The 21,431-nt window shown below is 35.8% G+C and overlaps 1 protein-coding gene across 1 annotated transcript in view; it reads left to right on the forward strand.

The window, feature by feature from the left end:
- The window catches only part of Fgf10 (fibroblast growth factor 10), an 81,724-nt gene extending 60,972 nt beyond the window's left edge, over window positions 1-20,752 (forward strand). Inside the window, exons 2-3 of the mRNA XM_005392731.2 lie at window positions 12,274-12,377; window positions 17,851-20,752. Of these exons, the coding sequence (XP_005392788.1) occupies window positions 12,274-12,377; window positions 17,851-18,048 (302 nt within the window). The 3' untranslated portion in view covers window positions 18,049-20,752. The remainder of the gene's footprint in view (window positions 1-12,273; window positions 12,378-17,850) is intronic.
- Window positions 20,753-21,431: the final 679 nt, after the last annotated feature.

Raw genomic sequence — 21,431 nt, forward strand, 5'->3', positions numbered from 1 at the left:
AGTTTATGTAACTGGACAAGACATGTGGCACAAGCCTGTGCAATTAGATCACAAGCCCAGGACCGCAAACATAATTATTAGCGGCTGTCTTTGTGAACAAGCACGTCAGAGAAACAAATAAAAAAAAGAACTGATGATGATGAAAGAGGAAGGGTGTGAAACGGTTGTTCTCATCCTAGTGGTCTGTAAGTCTCAACCTAAGGAAAGACTTTGTCATCCCTTCCCGAATTAAGTGTTGAATGACTCAGGGGGCAGAGGGATGAGAAGAAAGCCCTTTGTTGGCTACAGGAAGAAAGATAGGATCTCCTACCATGTCAGAAAGCTGTGAAGCCCTCGAGATGAAAACACTCATCAGGGTTTAGAGCCAATAAGCAACTGTTTATATTTAGAAATTTGCAGCAGACCTCATTACCTTCACATCCTTGACTAAATTCCTGGGGCAAAGAACATCCAGAGTGAGGTCTGAGTTACTGCACTTTGTGCTTAGAGATTTAAATAAACAAAACAAATAAAACAAAAAAAAAACTTTTGAAAAGGTTCACATGACTGCACACTTGTGTAAGGAAAAGGAATAGAGTGGTCCTTGGTTTTTGGCTTTTGTTGTGGTGGAAGTAAGTGGATTTAGTGGGGTAGGATGAGGCTGGAGGGTGGAGGTTACATGCTGCTCTATTCTTCCGCTCCCCTGGAAAAGTTTCTGGTTGTACCCCGTGAGTGGAGTAGCATGAATAGCTGCCAAAAGAGACAGCTTCCCTGTTCCTATAGTTCCCCTTTCAACTTGCGTTTTGAGCTATGGTGAACAGAAAGAGAAAACTATAGCCCTTCTTTGTAGAGGAAAATTAGTTTTACAAGGTTTATGTGGGTACTTTGTGTTGCACAGGAGTTTCTTCAGGTAAATTAATTTGTTTTATGACTATTTAATGGCACCTGCTGTAGGCCAGGTGTTAGCAGTAGAGCTAAAGCAGATGAGCCCGTGGGGAGATGTAGAAAAGCCATGCTTTCAGTACACTTGTGAGTAAGTTGGATTTCTTCCTGCCTCTGGCCAAATTCACTCTCCTGTTTCTGTACTGCAATTCTCATTTTTGCCATGTGATCAAAGATCAGAGTTTTGAAACAACTTGGAATATGCATACCAAACATTCCTCCTTGAAAGGAAAATACGCTTAGTTTTATATTAGTGTACTAAAATGTAACTGGCTGTACAGTAACTGCTTATGTTTATTGTTAGATTTTACTACTAATCATATTTTACTATTTACTAGTCCAATTTGCTTAATAGAGTTCTATTCCTGAGTTCATTTCATGGCCTGTCATAGTTTTTCAAGCTTCTTAAGGCTATCTCTAGTTTTATTTATATTTTGCTTGGGTTGTTTTTAATTTTAATTTTTAAATTGTTTTCTCTAACTTGTTATTTTGTATAATATGGATATGCATATATCCATTCGTCTATTATTCATCCATTTACCTACCTATCTACTGACTAACAGTGACTGTGGAATCTACGCCATGTTATGAGTCCTGACCTTGTATCTGTTTTGGTAGAACATAAATACTTCAAATATATCTTCTTTTAAAAATTAGACTATGACATTGAATCTGACATCCATTTGGACATCTTTTGTAAAAGCCTTATTTAAAAACAAAGTTTTTTTTGGATTTTATCCAAGAATAATCCTCACTGAAATATTTCCATGTTTGTACTAAATTTGATTATGTTGCAGTTTTTTTCTAATCTTTTATTAGCAGGAAAGCAGGAAACATTTATAATAGAAATTGTGAAACTTCCCAGGCATAATGGGTACTCCTGTAATCTCAGCATTGGGGAGGCTGAGGCAGGACAATCACTGCAAGTTTGCAGCCAGCTGGACCACATAGTGACTTCAAGGCTAGCCTGAACTACATAGGCAGAAAATCCCCAAAAAAGTGAAATAAAATAATAAGAAATTGTGATAGTATTGGATGTTCTTTATAGATGTTACCAATAATGTATTAACCTAATGTGATAAAAAATCAATTACTTTACCTAAAACTGTGTTTTTTCATTTTGATGCAATGTTTTGAGTAAAATTTGAACTGAAGAAAATCAAACATTTACAAATACCAGTTTAGATATTTCATAATGCAAGACATAAAATCGTCAACTCAGCAATTTTATTTAAGTGGTTTTTTTCTATCTCAGTGTTCAGTTTCTGACTTTTCATCTCTTTTGTCCTGTACTCTGGATCTCAGAAATATATATATATGAGAACTCAAGCATGTAGCAGTTCTAATCTATCTTTTCTTCTTAAATGCTGAAGTTTCAACACATTTTATTTAGAAGTTTACTAACACTTGCTCCAAGACAAGTATTTATGTCTCACTGGATATACAGATTTTTCTCCATTTACTTAATCTCTACAAATTTTTAAAGCTTCTCAAGTGTCCCTATTGATTCTTTGTAGACAACATCTATGTGACATAGTCCTGTTAGCTAATGGTTTGCACTTTGGAATCTAGAACTAGTAGGTAGTTTTTTTTCTTAAAAGATGGATGAATTTTCTTAAGAACATATTGTTTTAAACTAATGTAAGCATTGGTTTTTACATAAACTGTAACTCTAAATTACTTTCTTTTAGTCTTCCATGGTAAGACAGACCATGTTATGTCAAGTAGCATTCACCCCAACTAGAAATCTCTTTAAAACTTGTTAACTCAAGACTTAATGAAACAACAAAAGTATTTGACAAATACTAAAAGAAACATACCTAAGTTCTATTTCTCATACCTTGTTTTTAAAATATCGTATTTATTAGATTCTGATATCAGTTCTCCATTGTATTTCACCAAAGTAGTGATACCCGCTTCTGTCATCTAGTTAAGATTACAGTGTCTGTTCTTAGCATATCTCCTGGCCCATGTCACTTTTCTCATGTAGGCTATACTAGAATGTCTGACTCATACTTTTGAGACTTTTGTTTTTATACTTTTTCAAAATACATCAACATACAAATCCTTTACATTAATCTCTAGGAAAGTACTCCCTCCAACATGCCCTGCAAGATACTGCGTGCTTTATTTTTTTGTTTGTTTGTTTTTGGTTTTGGTTTTTCTCTGGTACCAGGAACCGAACTCACAACCTTGCGCTTGCCAGGCAGGCGCTTTGCCGCTGAGCTAAATCCCCAGCCCGATACTGCGTGCTTTAACAGTGACCAGAAGTGAGTGTGTCTTCTAACTGCAACCTAAGAGTTCTGTCCTCTTTGATATCTGTGTGTTGCCCAATGAGAGGGCATTTTCATAGACTTTGGGGACACTTCCACTTTAGTGTCCAGCAAAAATTGGCAATCTCTAGTCAAGAGAACCATGACCTTCCTGAATTCTTGACTAAACATCCCCTTTACAGCAAAAACCAGAATATTTTCCTCCCAACAGTGTATATGGCTGGTAGACAGCAAGGAAATGAGTGCTCCAGTTTGCCACATGTGTGTAAATGGACAAATTGTCTCTTTACCACATAATAGTATTTATATTTCTTAACAAATGTTGTAATTACCTACTCTCTAAGTAACGCTGGCAAGAGCTGGAGGCTAATTATGTATTATTTCTTACATTATTCCATACCATGTGGAAAGCTTGTCAAATTTACAAGATGCATGTTCAAAGTGAGCAGTGAGCTTGAACCTCTCAAACTTGTTACACATTAAATATTTTACTGCTTAAACCTATTTGTGCTTAGCTAACTTAGGAACACTGCAGTGCATCAAGTCAGGCTTTTTCCTTGTGAGAAAGCCAACATCAAGATGTGCTACACTGAACCATTTTATTTTTCATTAAATTGAGAAAAAATACACTATATTATAGTAAGTTGCATTAAAGAAATTCATAAAAAACTTAGTCAATGGGGTAGACATTTTATAGTACTATATGTAGGGTAAATATCTATATTGAAATGGTGATTATTCATTGAAATATGGCAGGTAGCAATTTCTGCAACCATTTATGTTAGCTTTCACTTTTCTTTTCATTTTATAAATAACAAGCAGTTATCAGGCTGAAGTACACTAGGAAGAATTATTTTTGCTTAATGAACAAGATACATTAGTCTATAAAACACTTAGTACATATAAAATCTAGGCCTGGCTGCCAGTGATTCATAAATGTTTACAGAAGCCTCATGATGTGGTGAAGTGAACATGGGCTAAGTATTTATTTTGGGCTCCAAGTAACCTTTCTACAGATGCTTGGATAAGCTATCAGTCTCTCTGGATCTCACAATGTGTCATCTATTAGAAAGGATAAAGTCAGAACATAACAAAGAATAAAAATTTCATATAGCTAGGCAATTGAAAAGAAGGCACAAAAAGGGACCAGAAGCTATATGGAAATAGAAAGTTCTAAAAGGAAGTAAATGGAGAATTATTGAAAATGGTATGGCAGGATGAGTTTGGACAATGTGAATCTTACAGTGTGACAGCATTGTATTTTCTTAAGCAAAAACTCATCAGGGCCCTTGGAGAGTCACTTTTAGGGACAGAGACTATTACAGGTGAAAGCCAGGCTAAAGTCGAAACAAACCTCTCAACACAGTATTCAGGAAGGGTATTTGTGACACAAGAGTTGATAGATCTTGTAATCTTTTTAGGCTTCACCATTTCACATATAAGAAGAAGTGAGAATATTGTTAATTTCAATATTTATAGTTTTATGATGGAAATTATTTAGGTATTAAAAATTAAATATTTAAAAATGAATTATCACACAGAGGCTTAGAATCCATTTGACTCCTTGAAGGTAAAGGTGCAATTTATTTTCTAGAATCATAAGCAGAATTATGTTTTGAAAAAATTCAAAGATAAACTACCAGCTGAAATAGCAACTACTGTTATAATTTTTCCAAAACCAGTGCTTGTGAAGTAGATTATATACAATTAGATGTTAAGAAAATTATCCAATTATTGTAATTCTTACAACATAGGAAGAGTTACTACATTTGTTTTATCATAGACATGAAAGCAGATTTTTTATGTTTCCCGTAGAATTACAACATCACATTTGTGTAGATGCTCACTCTTTGGTATGCAACTGTAAACACTTGAGTTTCCAAACAAAAATCCATGTCCCGTGCTCTGAAAGGACTCCATCAGATCTCACTCTTAATTTTTGCTCAATTCTAACAGGCTTTCAGATTAATTTTCAACTTGTTTTAGTCTAGGTACTCAAGTACTCTGAGAGCTTTCTTCTTTCACAGCGACATAGTGAGCAAAGCTAATGCTGATAACCCTGATTCATCAAGAAAAACATTAAAGTTTGCTTAGTAATCTCTCTGGAAATAAGAAATGAGGAACCTTAAAGATTTAGGTGCCAAATTTCTTTTTCAATAGTAAAGTCTGAGTTCTAGAAAACTGTAAACCGATCTCTATGAATGTTATTCTCTTTGTGTTCAAAAACTGATATGCGTGCTAAAATGCCTTTGAGTCTAACAATCAAGTGTTTAATAGAACAGGCAGAAAAGTATGTAAAGCAGCTGTTGCTGTTGTCAGTTTTATTCAGTAAGGCCTCATGATGAGGAAAGAGAGGGTTCTTGGCATCAAATTAACCATGTCCAAACTGGTCATTTACCAGTTCACATATTTCTCCAAGGCTCATTTTCTTTTTTTTTTTTTTTTTTGTTTGTTTGTTTTTTTCCGGTATCAGGAATCAAACTCACGACCCTGCGCTTGCCAGGCAGGCGCTGTGCCGCTGAGCTAAACTTCCAGCCCCCGTTCATTTTCAATATTTATATTATGTAATGGTCACCTCTGATGTACTTTGTGAAGATTAATTGCAACATTAAGGACATTAAAAATATGTGACATGAAAGTCACTCTTTTAGTACTATTGTGCTCTCAACTTCCTTTAAATTCATTCTACACCAAATGATGTTTTTCTTAATGAAGGATGAATATCACTGTGACCGAGGACCTCAAGCCCTATGAGCAGCCTTTCCAGCCCAATGCATGTTGACGGTCCCCCTTCTCACAATCAAGATGAAAAATAGTTATGCAGCATGCAATATTTCGACATCCACTTTTACTTTATTTTCACTTTATTTGGACATGGAATAATTAATTCACTTCAAGTTTTGTGAATGTGACTGTCATCAAAAATCATCTACATTTAATAAATACTCATATTTGCCTTACTAAGTCAGCCACTGAGCTCACTATTCATTGATTCATTTTTTTCTCATTCAGTGAATATATAGAAGTATATGTTAATCACTGTGATTATTATGGTCCTGTGAGAAAAATACACAATGAAGAATGTCAAGCCCACAGTGAATCTTAACAGAAGGCCAAATCTGAAGCCACAGGATCTCACACTGCTGGGTATGGCCACATAATCCCTGGAGCATATAGTGTAAATGTGAAAACAACCTTGAGGGGTGTCCGTAGGTCTTTCTACATTAGGACATAATACATCAGTTTTGGACCCTGACAATAACTCATGAGGAAGAGATTTAGTTTGGGAGAGTTACGATTTATGTATTTCATTACACAAAGCATGATCTATTTCAGCCTATTGACTAAAACTACCAAACTCTATTGCATTACAACCTATTTTGAATTAAAACCTTTAAAGAAAAATAACAGACATAACTAATTCTAAATTCATGATCTGACATTTATTAAGCTGCTTCCAAGTTTAACAATAGTTTTGTTTTTTTGGTTTTCTTTCCTATGGAAACGACTGCCACTACTTAAAGAGAACCTTTCATGTCACCTGGAGTGACCACAGGTAGTGCCCTCAGGGAGAGGGGAAAGCTGGGGCCCAAACATGTATTGAAGTCTTCCTTACCTTCCTCCCCTTCATGGTTCCTCACCTTTCTCTGGCTGGAATGTTTCCCTCAACTTCACAAATCTCTGCCTATTAAAACAACACCTCTGAGAGGATCGCCTCAAACACCAGCTAGCTTCTTCAGGAAGACTCTTTCGTCTTTCAATTTGTATTTTCTCTTAGACCGTGTTTACAGTATGTAATGATCACAGTCCTCATGGGGAGTTGGTACAGGCATGTAACACAACTCGATTCTTTTCTCATCCTCTTCCCCTCTCGTACCTTCCCCCTTAGCTGCATCTCTTGTTCCCTTTCCCCTATGTGGAAGATCTAGATTTATTCACTATTTACAGCCATGACAACACACTTACCTCTTACAGAGCACTCAGCATGTTTTCTTTGTATTGTAATTAATTATTTGTGTCCTCATCTTATTCAGCTTTAAATTACTTGCTGGCAAAGATTATGTCATTTTGTTATTGTTGTTTTTGTTATTGACAAACAAGTATTTTTATTTGTGGTAAGTGATATGGATTTAAACATCATTGTAAAATCAACAGCAATAACCTTTCTTGGGCTTTAAATACAGAACATCTCTTTAGAAACTGTACATACAGACTGTGTCTTGTCTGGATTTCCATTCTTCACAGTGAAAGCTAACAGTTAACTTTGACACACTCACACTCTGAAATCCTAATATATCTTCATATTCTACCTTACAGAAAAGGATAATAGGGTTTTGCATTTATTTTTTGCATACCACTTTTTTCCTGTCTATATTGATTCTATTTTAAAAAGTTGTATTTGCTTTTTATTTTTTCCTTTTCTATCCATGAAAAAATACTGAAGAAGAAAGTGATCTTCAAGGTCAATGGTTGATTTGTCCTAATACCACCAAAAGCAGTAATCTTGGCCCATCGTGATTACTGGGGGCTAAACAGGTCAGAGGCTTCCCTTTTGGAGAAGGATGAATGAACAATCAAAAAGAATCTGGAAAAGATACTTGTAAATGGCCACCTCTTCCGTTTATTCCATAACTCCTCAAAACATAACAAATACTAACAATTATTTATTCATACTCTTCAAGTTTAAAAAAAATTGTGGCTTTCACTTATAGTTGTGTTTTTCACTTGTTGTTCAGAAGCTTGCAAAATTCTCCCCACTACTATGGGGATGATACCTTGTTAGGCAGCATGTGCTAATTCTATTGCTAGGAGCCAATTTTTGTCACTATCACTTTTGTAATGTAATGATTATCAATTTTTTTAAGTTTTAAAACTCAAACTTCATAGATTGCTATTATTTACTTAAATTCTCTGTTGCTTTTTTAAATGTATGCTTTATACATTTTATTATATACCTATGTGTATTTTAAATTATATATTTTTTTAAATACAATACTTCCTGCTTGTTAAAGTCTGTGGAATCTGCACAAGATTACTGACCTGAATCTGACTTAACTTCCAGTTCAATGTTGCACAACTTTCTCCCTTGTACCCTAACCTTGGTTAATAAACAAAATGTCCTGATTTTCTTTAAAATACCTTCCTGTATCACCTTAATGATTTTCTTCATGTCTTCCCTCCCTTTTCCTGGAGACTTTTGACTTGCCCTTCAAAATTCGTCTCGATACTGTCTCAGGAATAAGTTCCTTGGAGCCCCAGCCAGTGGGGAACCACCTTTCCTCTCTCCACGGCACCTCTGACCTCTTCCTGCTATCACACAGAATGCTTTATGGTGCTTCTCTCTGCATTTGTCTCTCTTCCCTGTGGATCACAGACTTTTCGAGAAAAGAATTACAACTTACCTGGCTTTGTATTTCCAGTTCTTAAAAGAATGCCCTCTTCCTACTACATCTCTCAAGTGTTTAAATTACACTGTCCAGATGCCCTTAAATAGATTTACAGTACCACCTGGCATATTCATCTTTTGAGGACTAACAAACCTGAAATGATTATAACTAAATATAAATCATAGAATTTCACTACAAGAATATGTCTTTTAATCTACAAAATATCTGAATTAGATGAATGAGAAATACGCTTTACATTTCCTTTTATTGATGCTATAATTTTCAGGTGTTACTTGCTTTTTAATAGCTTTTATTTCTGAGATAATTGTAGATGGAGTCATATAAATTACATGAAACACATGGCACTGTAGTATTTCCCTCACTCCCTTTGTGCTAGGCTGCTCTTTCAATTAGCATTGAACTTTCCATCACAGTACTCACGTACAGAAAAATAGGCTATTGATCTAACAGCTCCCAAACAAAGTAATGGCACTGTATTCCCAGATAAGTTTATAGACACACTTCATCATCCCCCTCAAAGATGAAGAGCAAGATGTGGAAGTTCCTCATGAAAATCCAAGAAATCTCCTACTATCATCCCCTGAGAAGGTCACTTTCACACTCACAGATTTTATAATGAATTCAGTCATTACCCATTACTTATAAGATTATCTCAATTTATGACTTAACTGACATGTAGAGCACAAAAAAGTTATTTTGGAGATTCAAAAGCATATTAAATTCTGCAGGTATTCCTACTTTCTATTTTGAATCAATATTAAACTTTTTCAAGTTTGAGAGGACATGTTTGCTCTTATTTGAACATAAACTATGTACACATATATCAAAATATCACATAGTACCTCATAAATATGTAAAAGTTTTATGTATCACTCTTACAATAAGGATTTTAGTAAATAAAAAATATTTTTGAGTTAACCTTAATTGCTTATAGAGTAGAAAAATAGCTGATTGATTCTTTGACTACTGAGTTCTTATTTTTGGAAAAATAAAGAAACCCGGTGTATCTAAACTAAACATGGTCTCTCTGCTTTGTACTCTGCGAACTAATCAAAGATTTGGGAATATTTATAGTGTGATGTTCTTTTTGCCAACTCAATATGTTACTATAACTTCATCTCACTGGTTTTCATTCATTTTCAGAAATCTTGGGTTATTCTTTCCCAAGATCATTCTTTATTCCTCTTCTTTTGTACAAATTTACAGTTTCAAAAGCATACCTAGGAGACATCTTGCAATTTACTGACAGTATGGTACTTGCTTCTCAGGAGGAGCTAAACAGCAGCCTATGTATTTTATCCCTTCCCTGCTGTATATCTCCAGCTTGTGACACAAAGGATATTTGATTTGTTTTGTCTCACACTTGGAAATTATCCTCTGTCAAAGTCATGTTATTAGATGGTTTTCCAACAGGATTTTCTTTCGGAATGGGAAAGAAGGGAAAGATGTGATGGAGAGAAAAATTAGTCAGCAGTGGAGAGCAAGATGATCTGAAAGTACAAGTCTGAGGTGTTGGGTCTGTCATCACTGATTTATGCCACTTCATTACCTGTGTGTGGGCTATATAATATCAGAGACTTCCATTTTTAAATTTATACTAAAGAATGATAATGGATCTTTAGAGGGCTATTGTGAGAATCAAATTACAAGAAAATACTTTCAAAATTTTGCAAATAAGTGTGTGTGTGTGTGTGTGTGTGTGTGTGTGTGTACACCTTGAGGGGAACAATACTCCACTTCAACCTTCACAATCTTTCCTTAGTTTGGGTTTGTAAATATAAGGAGATACTCTGAGTGAAGAGCTGTGATATTAGGTCAGAAGACTCCTACAGGACACAATAGTCTGTGGAATGTAGTTTTAGCACAAGGCTCTGGTTATATCAGTTTTGCAGTAGGAGGACTCTAGGATTTTTGTTACCCTCAAGAGTCCACTGTGAAGGAAGATGAAGAAAGAAGACATACATGTCAAGAATAAGCCACTATATCCCTAAACGAAGTATATGGACTACTTTATATGCTTTATAGGCTATATTTAGGGTAGTGTTTCTCATGATAAATATACATCAGAAATGACAGTGTGTTATGGTTTGTGCCTGAATGTCCCCCCCAAAGCCTCATGCAGTTATAGGGTGTGCTTTTCAGAGGCAGCTAACTCTGGAGTTTGTGGTTAATTCATTGTCTAGTGCTGGGATTATGGGTGTGAGTTCAAATTCACCCTAGAATGGGTAGCCTCCCTACAGCATAAGGGACAGGAAGGGTCTTCTCTCGCACACATCCCTTTTTGCTCTTGTTGCTTTTGCTGTCTTCTGCCAGCATGAACACTTGCCCTCTGCCTCCTGTGCCACTCTGCCTTGGAGCCAGCTGAGTATGGGCTGAAACTTCCACAAACTGGGAGCCAAATAAACCCTTTGTCCTTTAACTTTTGGTGTCAGGCATTTTGTCTCAGCAATGAGAAAAAAGTAACTAAGACACAGTCTATGAATGACTTTTAAATCCTCTGGGCTACGCTGGTAGAAATTTGTCTATGCTATTCAGGATTTACACAGCCTGCTGGGGAAGTCCCAAAATCTAGAAATATTAGGGGAAATTTTTCCTCTAACAGTAATTTAGAGGATACTAACTCTAGGCAAGTCAGTTGTGCAGCCTCATTTAGCTTCACAACAAGATGAAGAGGGAGATACAATTATGATGCAGCCCATTTTACAAATGAAATTGAAACATGGAGCAGTTCAGTGACTCTTGTGGTCATTCATCAATAAAGGTAGAGCCAGGAGTCAAAACCAGAGGCCCTAGATCCAGCGATCACATAGTAATTGCAGTGCTACTTTCTCTACCCTGGGCAAGCTTTCCTAAGAGTCATGAGAAAAGAAGTAGTTTTCATTCCTGAGATTTTAGCTAAAATGGGTGGGTTCTTCGAGTACAATAACAAATGCCTTCTTATAGCTACCTAAAAACTTTTTAGAGGAAATTAGCTTTAGATACACCAGTCTAAGCTTCTGTATTAGGAGGGAAAGACCTGCTCTCTCAGTTACTAACTCCCATAGTTTTCTATTCTTTCTAGAAAAAAATAATTATCCAACCCAGAGTATTGATTCCATTATTGCAAAGACATTGTGGAAGTTGGGATTAATCTTTTGGTATATCAGCATGTCAAAATATTTGCCAAAAATAAATTTATAAGCTAACTGTAGCCAAGAGATTTAGTTTATCTAAGTGTCCTACAAATAAAAAATAGTTTGCCATTGTTTTTACAGATTGAGGTAAATCTGACATTATTGACATATGCTATGGATTTAATTTAATACCATAGTACAGATGTGGGCTCTGATAAGTGTTTGTGAAATCTAGACTAAGATGAGTAGAGTTGTTTCAATATTTATGGGCTTGAAAATGCAGAGTTAGCAAAGGAAGCATTTTAATTAGAACAATATTTTTCTGTACATGCTCAAAGTAAAATGGAAAGGAATCCTTTTAAAGCCTTATTACTTGTTTCCATGTATTTACTGGAAATATCTGCTGGGTTTTTAAAAACCGGTCTGGTTAAGGCCCCCCAGTTTTTTAACCATTTGTTTTATAACCATCAACTTATACTTCATATTGTCTTTTGATTTTGCTTTCAACTAAATTTGTAAGCCTCTTTCCAGTTACCCGTTTTTATTCGTGTGTTTTAGGTATCCTGGAGATAACATCAGTGGAGATTGGAGTTGTTGCCGTCAAAGCCATTAACAGCAACTATTACTTAGCCATGAACAAGAAGGGCAAACTCTATGGCTCAGTAAGTATTCTGCTTTTGTTTTCTTTTTTTTTTTTTTTTTTTTTTTTCTGCTTTTGTTTTCAAAACCACTGCAGTCAATCACTGCTGCAACTTTGGGCTGTTTCCTCCTGACATTAAATAGCTTTGTTATCCTCTTACTAGTAAATAGAGCCACAGTGGGCTGCTCACCAGAGTCTCAAAGGCTGGCAAAGCAGCTCTTCCAAAAATGTAATCTCCTCTGTTGTCCGCCCATTAGTCTACCACACAGGCTGTCGCTGGCATTTGTCTGCGAACGTTCTGAACTGCAAACCAGTCTGTCTCTCACGGAAGCATCTGGTCGGATTGGCACAGGGGCTGCAGACAACTTGGAGAAGAATCATCAAAAACAAAGATCTCAAACTGAGTAGAAAAACATATTCTCTCTGTGTGTGTATATGTGTTACAGTTGAAGATAAAACAGGGGTTCTGATTGTTTGTATTTTTATGAAAATCTGAAATGGGAAAACATGAAGAAATTAATCAATTCACAGGTTGTTCAATGAACTTTAGAATTATATTTACCTAGACTGTAGATATTAATCCAAACTATGCCTGAACATCATAGATACACGTGAAAATGTTATTCTTTGAAGTAAGGTCTTTGTGGAGCTGGAATTCAATCAGTGTGCGTGTCTGTGTTCCACTAGTATTTAGTTATTGAATATCACCTCTGCCACCAGGGAGCAAACTCATTCAGATCAATTCTCTTAGACTAAGGTCCATTAAAATAATGAATAGTTATTTCAGAATAAAAATTGTAGTCATTATTATAATTAAATTATAAACAGTATAGCAGTTTATCCTGTCAGGGTTTTAGGAGAAATAGGTCAAGCATATGAACATCTACTATATGCCAGATATTGTTTGTCATAAGAAAGAAGTATACTGAATGAGGCTTGACTTCCAGTAATTGACAGTGCATCTGGAAAAGTTATTAATAAGTATATAATTATAATTACAGAACAATCAACTGTTAAATATAAGGAAGGCCGGGATGGAACCAAGGGCAACACACCTGCCAGGCAGGCATTCTAGTGATGAGTTATATTCCCAGCCCTTTTAATTTTCTTGTGACTCAGAGTCTCACTAACTTGTGCAGACTGCCCTTCACTCTGTGATGTGCCTGGAAGCCTCCTGAGTAGCTGGAATGAGCAGTATGTACTGTTATGCCCCATTTAAGTCCATTTCATCTTCAGTCTCTTAACTGCAATTTGAATGATGATCGCAGAGGAGCTTATGAATGTGGGTTCACTTCACTGTGTCAGACCCAGAACTAGATCAAGGGATGCTAAATGAATCTGAGGGTTCTATTTTCATAGATTCTGCTCTAGGAGAGTACACTGAAGAAGTTATATACATTTTTAATTGCATTTTTTGGAGGATTTGTGACATGGATGGCTGGTAATAAAACCTGAGACAGTACATTTAAATAACCTCATCTTTTCCTAACCACATCTTTCATTATTTTTAGACTTTTTACAGGATCAAAATTAGTTTCACTTTAAATGTATAAATAAACTTACTTTCTTGATTAACATAATGACTCCCTAGAGCTGCTAGCTCTCAAACTTACGTATGTATCAGAATCAATAAGCGAACTTATTAACATAATGGAAGGGCCCACACCCATTGTCTGATTCTGTGATTCTCTTGTAGGATCCAGGACATTGTATTTCCAACATGGCCCCAAGTAGTGCTGATGCCACTGACTTACTTGTCACAACCTGAGAATTAGTGGTCTGGGGATAAAGTAGCCCAACATTTTATTGATATCCACTTTTAATTGAGAGTTGGACATACCAGGATAAATACTCTTGCATAAGGGCCAGGGGAATTATAGGCAAATTCCTCAATTATGCATTGCTCCATTAAAGAATCTAAAAGAATAATAATCAATTTTAAAAACTGCTTCCACTTAAAAGTTCACATCATAATCACTTTTGAGGAACATTTTATTTTTCTTTTCATTAGACATGTCTACAGCCAGGTGCAGTGGTATGCACCTGAACTGAGTTATTCAGGAACTTGAGGCCAGGAGTTCAAGGCCAGCCTGGGGAATATAATGAAACCTCATTTCAAAAAAAAAAAAAAAAAATCCATTAAATATGCCCAACTCTTTCCCTGGCCTATTCTTATCAGAATTACTGGGTAAGAGGACCATGTGTATATTCTTTGAAGAGATATTGATAGTTAGTCAAATGGCATTGCTTATTTAAGATAAGACCAACTAATAGTAATTTACATTAATAAAGAAACTGCAAATAACTTTAATGAAATAAAATATTGAACTAATTTTAGCAATCAAATATACTTATTCAAAATTGTAATATCAAGGAGAAAGAGTTATTCATAACACTCACATGAACTGTGACATAAACATACTTAATGCTTCTCATCCCGTTTCTCCACCTTTTCTTCTACTCCAATACGGCTCACAGATTGTGCTCATCTTCTCCTCTTCTTGGGTGTAAGCTTTGGGAATTAACTTCTTTCTGTGTCTTCTTTCCGTATTTAAATTGGGTGCCAGGATTTTGTTTTGAGACAGGGTCTTTCTATGTAACCCAGGTTTTGTATTACACTTACAGTCCTCCTACCTCAGCTTCTGAGACTTGTATGACAGGGATGCATCGTGGTGCCTGGCTGCCAGGATGCTTTCTAGCATCTCATGTTATTTCTCTGCAGTGACCTTACCTGACATTTCTGTCATTAATGTGTTTGTTTTTTACTTTCTCTTCCCGATGATGAACGTCCTGCTGAGAAAGAAACAGCACTAATAGTTTTGTATCTAAACGTTCCTGTCAAAATTGATTATTACATACCTAGTATGATTCTGTACATCAGATGACAACTCTGTGTTTGTTATTCCTGTCTTCATTTCTTTCCTGTAATTTCCATTGATTTCATAGGCCTGTCTGGAAAATCTCAATTAGACAAAAACCCAGAGTGATTGATTGAATCAATTCTCTATCTATTCTCTTTTGAATATTTTCCTCTATTCTTTTCTTGAAAATGTATAACTTTCTTATATTTCCCTTAGTCATTCTCTGAACAATGCACCTGTTTTATTCTAATTTTTTCTAGATTGATGTATTTAAACAAATCATAAAACTGAATTAAGTAGAATGGCCTCTCATAGAGCATTTTGGGTACCAGAGAAATTTCAGATAAATCAGAAAGCATGAAAATTCTTTCTAATTTCCAAAATCCTGCTTTGGGACATTGCTGTAGCCTATTTTATTTTATTTTATTTTATTTTATTTTAAAAAACACCACTAACTATGCTTTGTCTACATTGTATGATCACCCCTCCTTCAGAGATTAAAGTTTTAACACATTTGAATTATGCCCTAAGTGTTAAAAACACTCATACTGGTACAGGAAAATAAAAACTCCCAACCTGAACAATATCTGGCACGAGTTTGTGTTCTCTAAAATCGAAGAATGAATTTTAGGAACAGTGGAGGTTAAGAGCAGAATATATTTATTGAGGAAAAGAAAGCTCCTGTCCAAGAGAGGGACAGAAGGGAGCCCGAGTGGGTTGCCCAAGACTGTCTTTTCTAGGGACTTTTATAGAGCAAAAACCACGAGGTGAGGCAGGTCTAAGATAGGGGGAAAATGGGAAATTACTAGGTTGGCATGAGGTGGGACAAAGCTATGGTCAGCCAATAAGATTACAAGCATAATTGTTCAGGTAAAATTGAGTAAACTGGGATCAAATGGGGAATCGAGTCATGTAGCAAGCGGGTATGAATACAGAACAGGGGCTTTTCCTGTACGAAGTTGGGCTAGTGGCTCTTTCTGGCTTCTTGAAGGTGGTTGCTACCTTTTTAGAATTATCAATTCCTGACGTTTATACCTAGGGAGGTATTTGGGTACATTTATTTATTCCTTTTTCTTGAGGTCTGGCCCATAGCAAATAGGTCTCCATTCACAAAGTATCTTGTCTTTTATGTTGGCTCCTTTGAGGGCCTGGCCCTGTCTGACCACCTATAATATTTCTGTCTAACTCAGCTGCCTATAGCAATACTGTTTTATACAAAGTTTCATCTCCAATGTAAAATTACTTAAAATATTCCCAAACTTTTTATAGTCTCTAAACTGTGACCCTTTCAAAATTTTTATATCTGTCAATGTAAAAAAATCATCTCTGCTTTGAAAACCATATGGCATTTAGACAGCAAGAAGAATTTTTAAAATCCATATTAATCATTTAAATTTATTTTTAATGAATAATTTTTTATTTATTAAACTTATGACCTTAAATAATTTATCTTTTTTTCTAACTTTCAATCAGTTAAGTTGAATGTTACATTTAATTATCGCTTTTTAGCAGAGAAGCACATAGGACTAAAAACTCTAGGAATGGAAGCTTAAACTGGGATTAGCCCATAGAAACTTGAATAAAAGCCATCAGGAATTTTTAAATGTTCTGAGGTGAAATAAACTACCCATACAATCCTAAACCAAAATAAAACCAAGGACCTTTGACTTGGATGGAAAAGGTGAGACCAGGAGGGCAAGAGCCCCAATTCCTTACCTTCCTACTTTAGTTTGAGTACTAGAGAAGAGGTAGACTTCTGAAGCCAGGGTTTTGAGATGATTGAGCTCCTCTCCTGTTATTGACTCCAGAGTAAGAGTCTGGATCTGTGGAGTGAATGAGAATGAAACTATGAACTAGACTTCCAAAAACCATTCAGTCAGCTGAGACAAAGCCAAAGAGCTCTGGATACAGAATACGTTTTCCCATAGTCAGAGTCTCCACGCTTACACACTGGAGTCATTGCTACTTGCCATGTTTGTAATTTCTTTGACAAAACCTTTCACAGAACAAGGCATTTTTCATGTCCTAGTTTTCAAGCATTATTTGAGCACAGAACAAAATCTATCAAAATTCCAGGTCATAGCAAACTATAAATAATTTTTTAAAATTGCGAAATTGGTTATTTGGAAAAGAGGGGGGACTATCCCTATTTTGGTTTTCCCTGTAAGATTTTCCTTTTTTCAGTATGTATTTGCTTATAGAAGTATAGATAGAAAAATACCAAATTTCATAAGCCCATATTACCTACAGTTCTGTATTTCCTGTGTGACCCCTCATCATTATGGAAGAAGGATTATGACATTGTTCTTTATTAGCAGGATTGGTAGTAGGATATATGCTTCTTGACAATCATGCCAGGTGCCTAAACCATGCCATATTCAAAGCCTACCAGCTTTTTTAAAGGTCCAAATAAGTGGATATGATGGCTAATTGAAATGTTTCATATGCTTTCAAGCAGAGAATCTGTTTTGCAGTTGTAAGTTTCCTTTTCTGTTCTTGGCATTTGCATTAAGTGCACAACTTTTGTGAAAATGGCAATTGCCATCAAATTCATTGGCTGAAGTTCTTTAGATGTTTTGTGTCCAATGGAATCAAATAATATCGTAGAATAAAAGGTTATCTTTTTCTTTGCAGAAAGAATTTAACAATGACTGTAAGCTGAAGGAAAGGATCGAGGAAAATGGCTACAACACCTATGCATCCTTTAACTGGCAGCACAACGGCAGGCAAATGTATGTCGCGTTGAATGGAAAAGGAGCTCCCAGAAGAGGACAAAAAACGCGACGGAAAAACACCTCCGCTCACTTTCTTCCAATGGTGGTGCACTCATAGAAGACAGCATGTCCGTGGATGCAATAGAACCAAAGGCTCTTTGACCGGGAATAATGGTATTCTTCATGAAAATGGAAGATCAAAAGGCAAAGACACATTGAAGATGTCTGCTTGCTTAAAAGAAGGGAAGCCTTTGGAAATTTTTGTACTCGTTGCTGACATATGATGTTCCTTTCTCTAGCACTGTGTCATGCATTATAACCAAGATATAGGAAGATCAAGTGGGATGGAAGTTCTTCCCAAGAGAACAACATTGTGGCTGGGCTTTTTGGTTAGATTTTTGTTTTTGAACCTCTGAGACAGAACTGAAAGGACGTGGAACAATCTGTTGAATGATCTTCGGGAAAGTTATTTATGGAACACGAACTCATATCAAAGACTTTCATTGCTCATTCAAGCCTAATGATTCAATGAGCAGTAAGACACGCAAGCATTTACTGGAAAGCACTTGGGTCAGATCATATGTGCAACCAAAGGAGCCTTGAGTGTGGCACATGGAAGAATTGGCTAGGATTTAAAAATATAAACATGTTAGTGTGAAACTGTTCTAACAATACAAATAGTATGATATGCTTGTGCATTCTGCCTTCATACTTTTCTATTTCTTCCTAAGTTATTTATTTAATAGGATGTTAAATATCTTTTGGGGTTTTAAAGAGTATCGTCAGCAGCTGCCCTCTGATTTACATTCTCTTTTTCTTGAGCACACCACATGCATGTTCATGACAAAGTGTTTTTGAAACTTGGCAAACACTTCAAAACTAGGAGATGAGATTGGGGAAGCAGTATGAGTGCCCCATGTGCTATCAGCTGATTTATTTGCACTTCTGCAGTGAGAACCATCGGTAATAAATAAGGCAGCAGTGGTCTGCCATGGCTTGCGTGAGAGATGTCTGCCAACGTTTAAAAACATGTATTACTCCTGAGGCTTCCTTTCCTATGAAATAGACCAGAAAGCCAAATTCTTCTCTTTGAATATTAATTCATTTCCAAGAATATACTAAAAGAAGGACAATTAATTGTTAAGTACAGTTTAGTAGCCTAGCCTCATTACTTACTAATCATTTCTTGCCCCATGTCACAGTGGTTAAATGATGAAACGCTGTCTGCATACAGTTTAACAACCCTTTGTGAGTCCCACATAAAGTATCACCCCTAAAGAAACCACCACTGAATTAGATAGGAAGTGTAACTCTCCCAGGGGCTTAGAGCAAATATATCCTGGTATATGTGCAGCCGTATACTGAGACAAATTCAAGCTATATGGTCTAGTCTTTTCAAAACCAAATAAACCTTATTTTCTGTAAATTTAAAGAGCTTTAGAATGTTCCACGATGTAACCATTTCAAAATTCATTTTGTTAGAGCAGGTATAGAAAAAAGTACATAAAAACAGAAGTTTACCAGTCATCCACACATTGTAATCCACTAAATACACACGTAAGTCTTATTTGCAGTGTCTGTAGTGATTATAAAAATGTAGAAAAATATTATTTGTTCTAAATACTTTAAGTAATAAGACTATATTGATGCTGCAGTTTTATCTTCATATTTCTTGTTTAGAAAAAGTCTGTTTATTTTTCTTGTTTGGACACAGTATTTTGGTATAAGGAAAAGACTCACCAAATGTGTCTTTTTACAGAAGTTTAAACTCTAGGAAGGCTGGTGTTTTTTAAAATTCTCTTATAACTTATTTGTGTTGATGCTTAAACAGCACTTCCAGGTGATCCATTATTTAAAAATTATTTTTATTAATACATTGTCCCATAAAAGAATTCATAAAAGCTCACATTTCATGATTCCTTTAAAAAGTTGGCATTTCAAAAGAAATACATGTGAGACACAGTTGTTTGGCTTATGGCTAAATTTGTATTTCATAATACTTTGCTTTCAACTTGCTTTGTGACAAATAGGTTTCTAAAAATGTTTAATTTTCTGTGGTTGGAATCTGTACCTTAAATTTTAATTGGTAACTGAATCTGAGAGCTATAATGTAATTCATTCCTTTGAAAACTAGGTATCTTTTTTCTTTTATTTTAATATAATAATTGTACCTGACACATGAACATGGACCACCCACAACCAAAATTAAATGTTTGGTGAGACAAATATAGTATTAGATGACCACAATAACGGCACATAGGGCACAAACTGGGTTCTTATTTCACATAGCCACTTAGATTACCAAAGAGACTATGTGTAAACAGTCATCGTTACAGTACTCAAGACACTAAAACAGCTTCTAGCAAAATGTATCAGAGCTTGCAGAATCCAAAAATAGAAAGCATCTCGTTCCCTCCTCCCTCGCCCTCCTCCGTACGTATCCCGGTAGAGATAAAGACAGAAACAGGCTGGTAAGGAGTAGTAAGATGCTTCTGTACTTTAAAAAAGGCATTTTGGCTGGCTATTGATATAGAATTCTGGTCCCCTTTGCAACTACTGAAGGAAAAGAAGTTCAACTTCTGAATGTTGTAGATTTTTTAAAAATTAGAGATTTCGGAGGTTCTGCCTCTGTGGGAAGTGTAAGCTCTGGCCCACAAAGTTAAGATGCATCAGCCACAAACCCATGTCCCCGAGAGCTGGTTCTGAGGAGACTCCTTAAGATGCACAGACACTCCCTCCTCCTACCTCCCGAGAGGCCGAGCGGTGTATAGTATGTTACATTTAAACAAAAACAATAAAAGTGCTGGGTAAAGAAAATAAAACTATTGTCCTTGTTTGTTTTATTAGCCTAAAACTCTACCTGGTAATAAAGAGAGAGGCTGGAGGGCTGTGTGCATGGCAGGATGTGGTTAAATGCCCCACAGCCCCAAACAACAACAGAAAAAAAATTACTCAAACATTTATAAGGTTTCTTTAATGTTTTACATGTGTGAGTCGGCTATCCTGACTTTAATAACAACCAAATGCTTTCTATTTTCCTAAGTATTCAGGTCCACCTAGTTTACACAGTGGATAAAAAAGAATGAATTGAAAACAAGGATGGCTTGTGAAACAATGAAAGACTTCTGGATGAAAGCCAGAAGGCTGCAAAATTTGATTTCAAGGAGATGGAATAGGCCAATGAATTTGATTTGAAAAGGAGAGCGAGAGAAAAAAATACATAATAATGCAAGTTGGTTCCACAGCTTCAAGCGAGCTTATGGCCACAATTTAAATGGATCAGTTTAAATGCTGCACAGTTCTAGTGTTTCGAATGCTCTTAATTCAGGATTTATGATTATCCAGTAAAGTAACACTAACCATTTTCCTATCAGTAAGTCTCCAGCCAGTCCGAACTTGTCTTAATAAAGAAATAGGCAACAAGTTTGAACTATTTAAAAGAAGATATCTGGTACGTTAATACAGCACAAATACATGCAAACAAACACCATATTAAATAAA

This window comes from Chinchilla lanigera, unplaced genomic scaffold (genome assembly GCF_000276665.1).
Source record: "Chinchilla lanigera isolate Chin_1 unplaced genomic scaffold, ChiLan1.0 scaffold00045, whole genome shotgun sequence".
Lineage (NCBI taxonomy): Eukaryota > Metazoa > Chordata > Mammalia > Rodentia > Chinchillidae > Chinchilla > Chinchilla lanigera.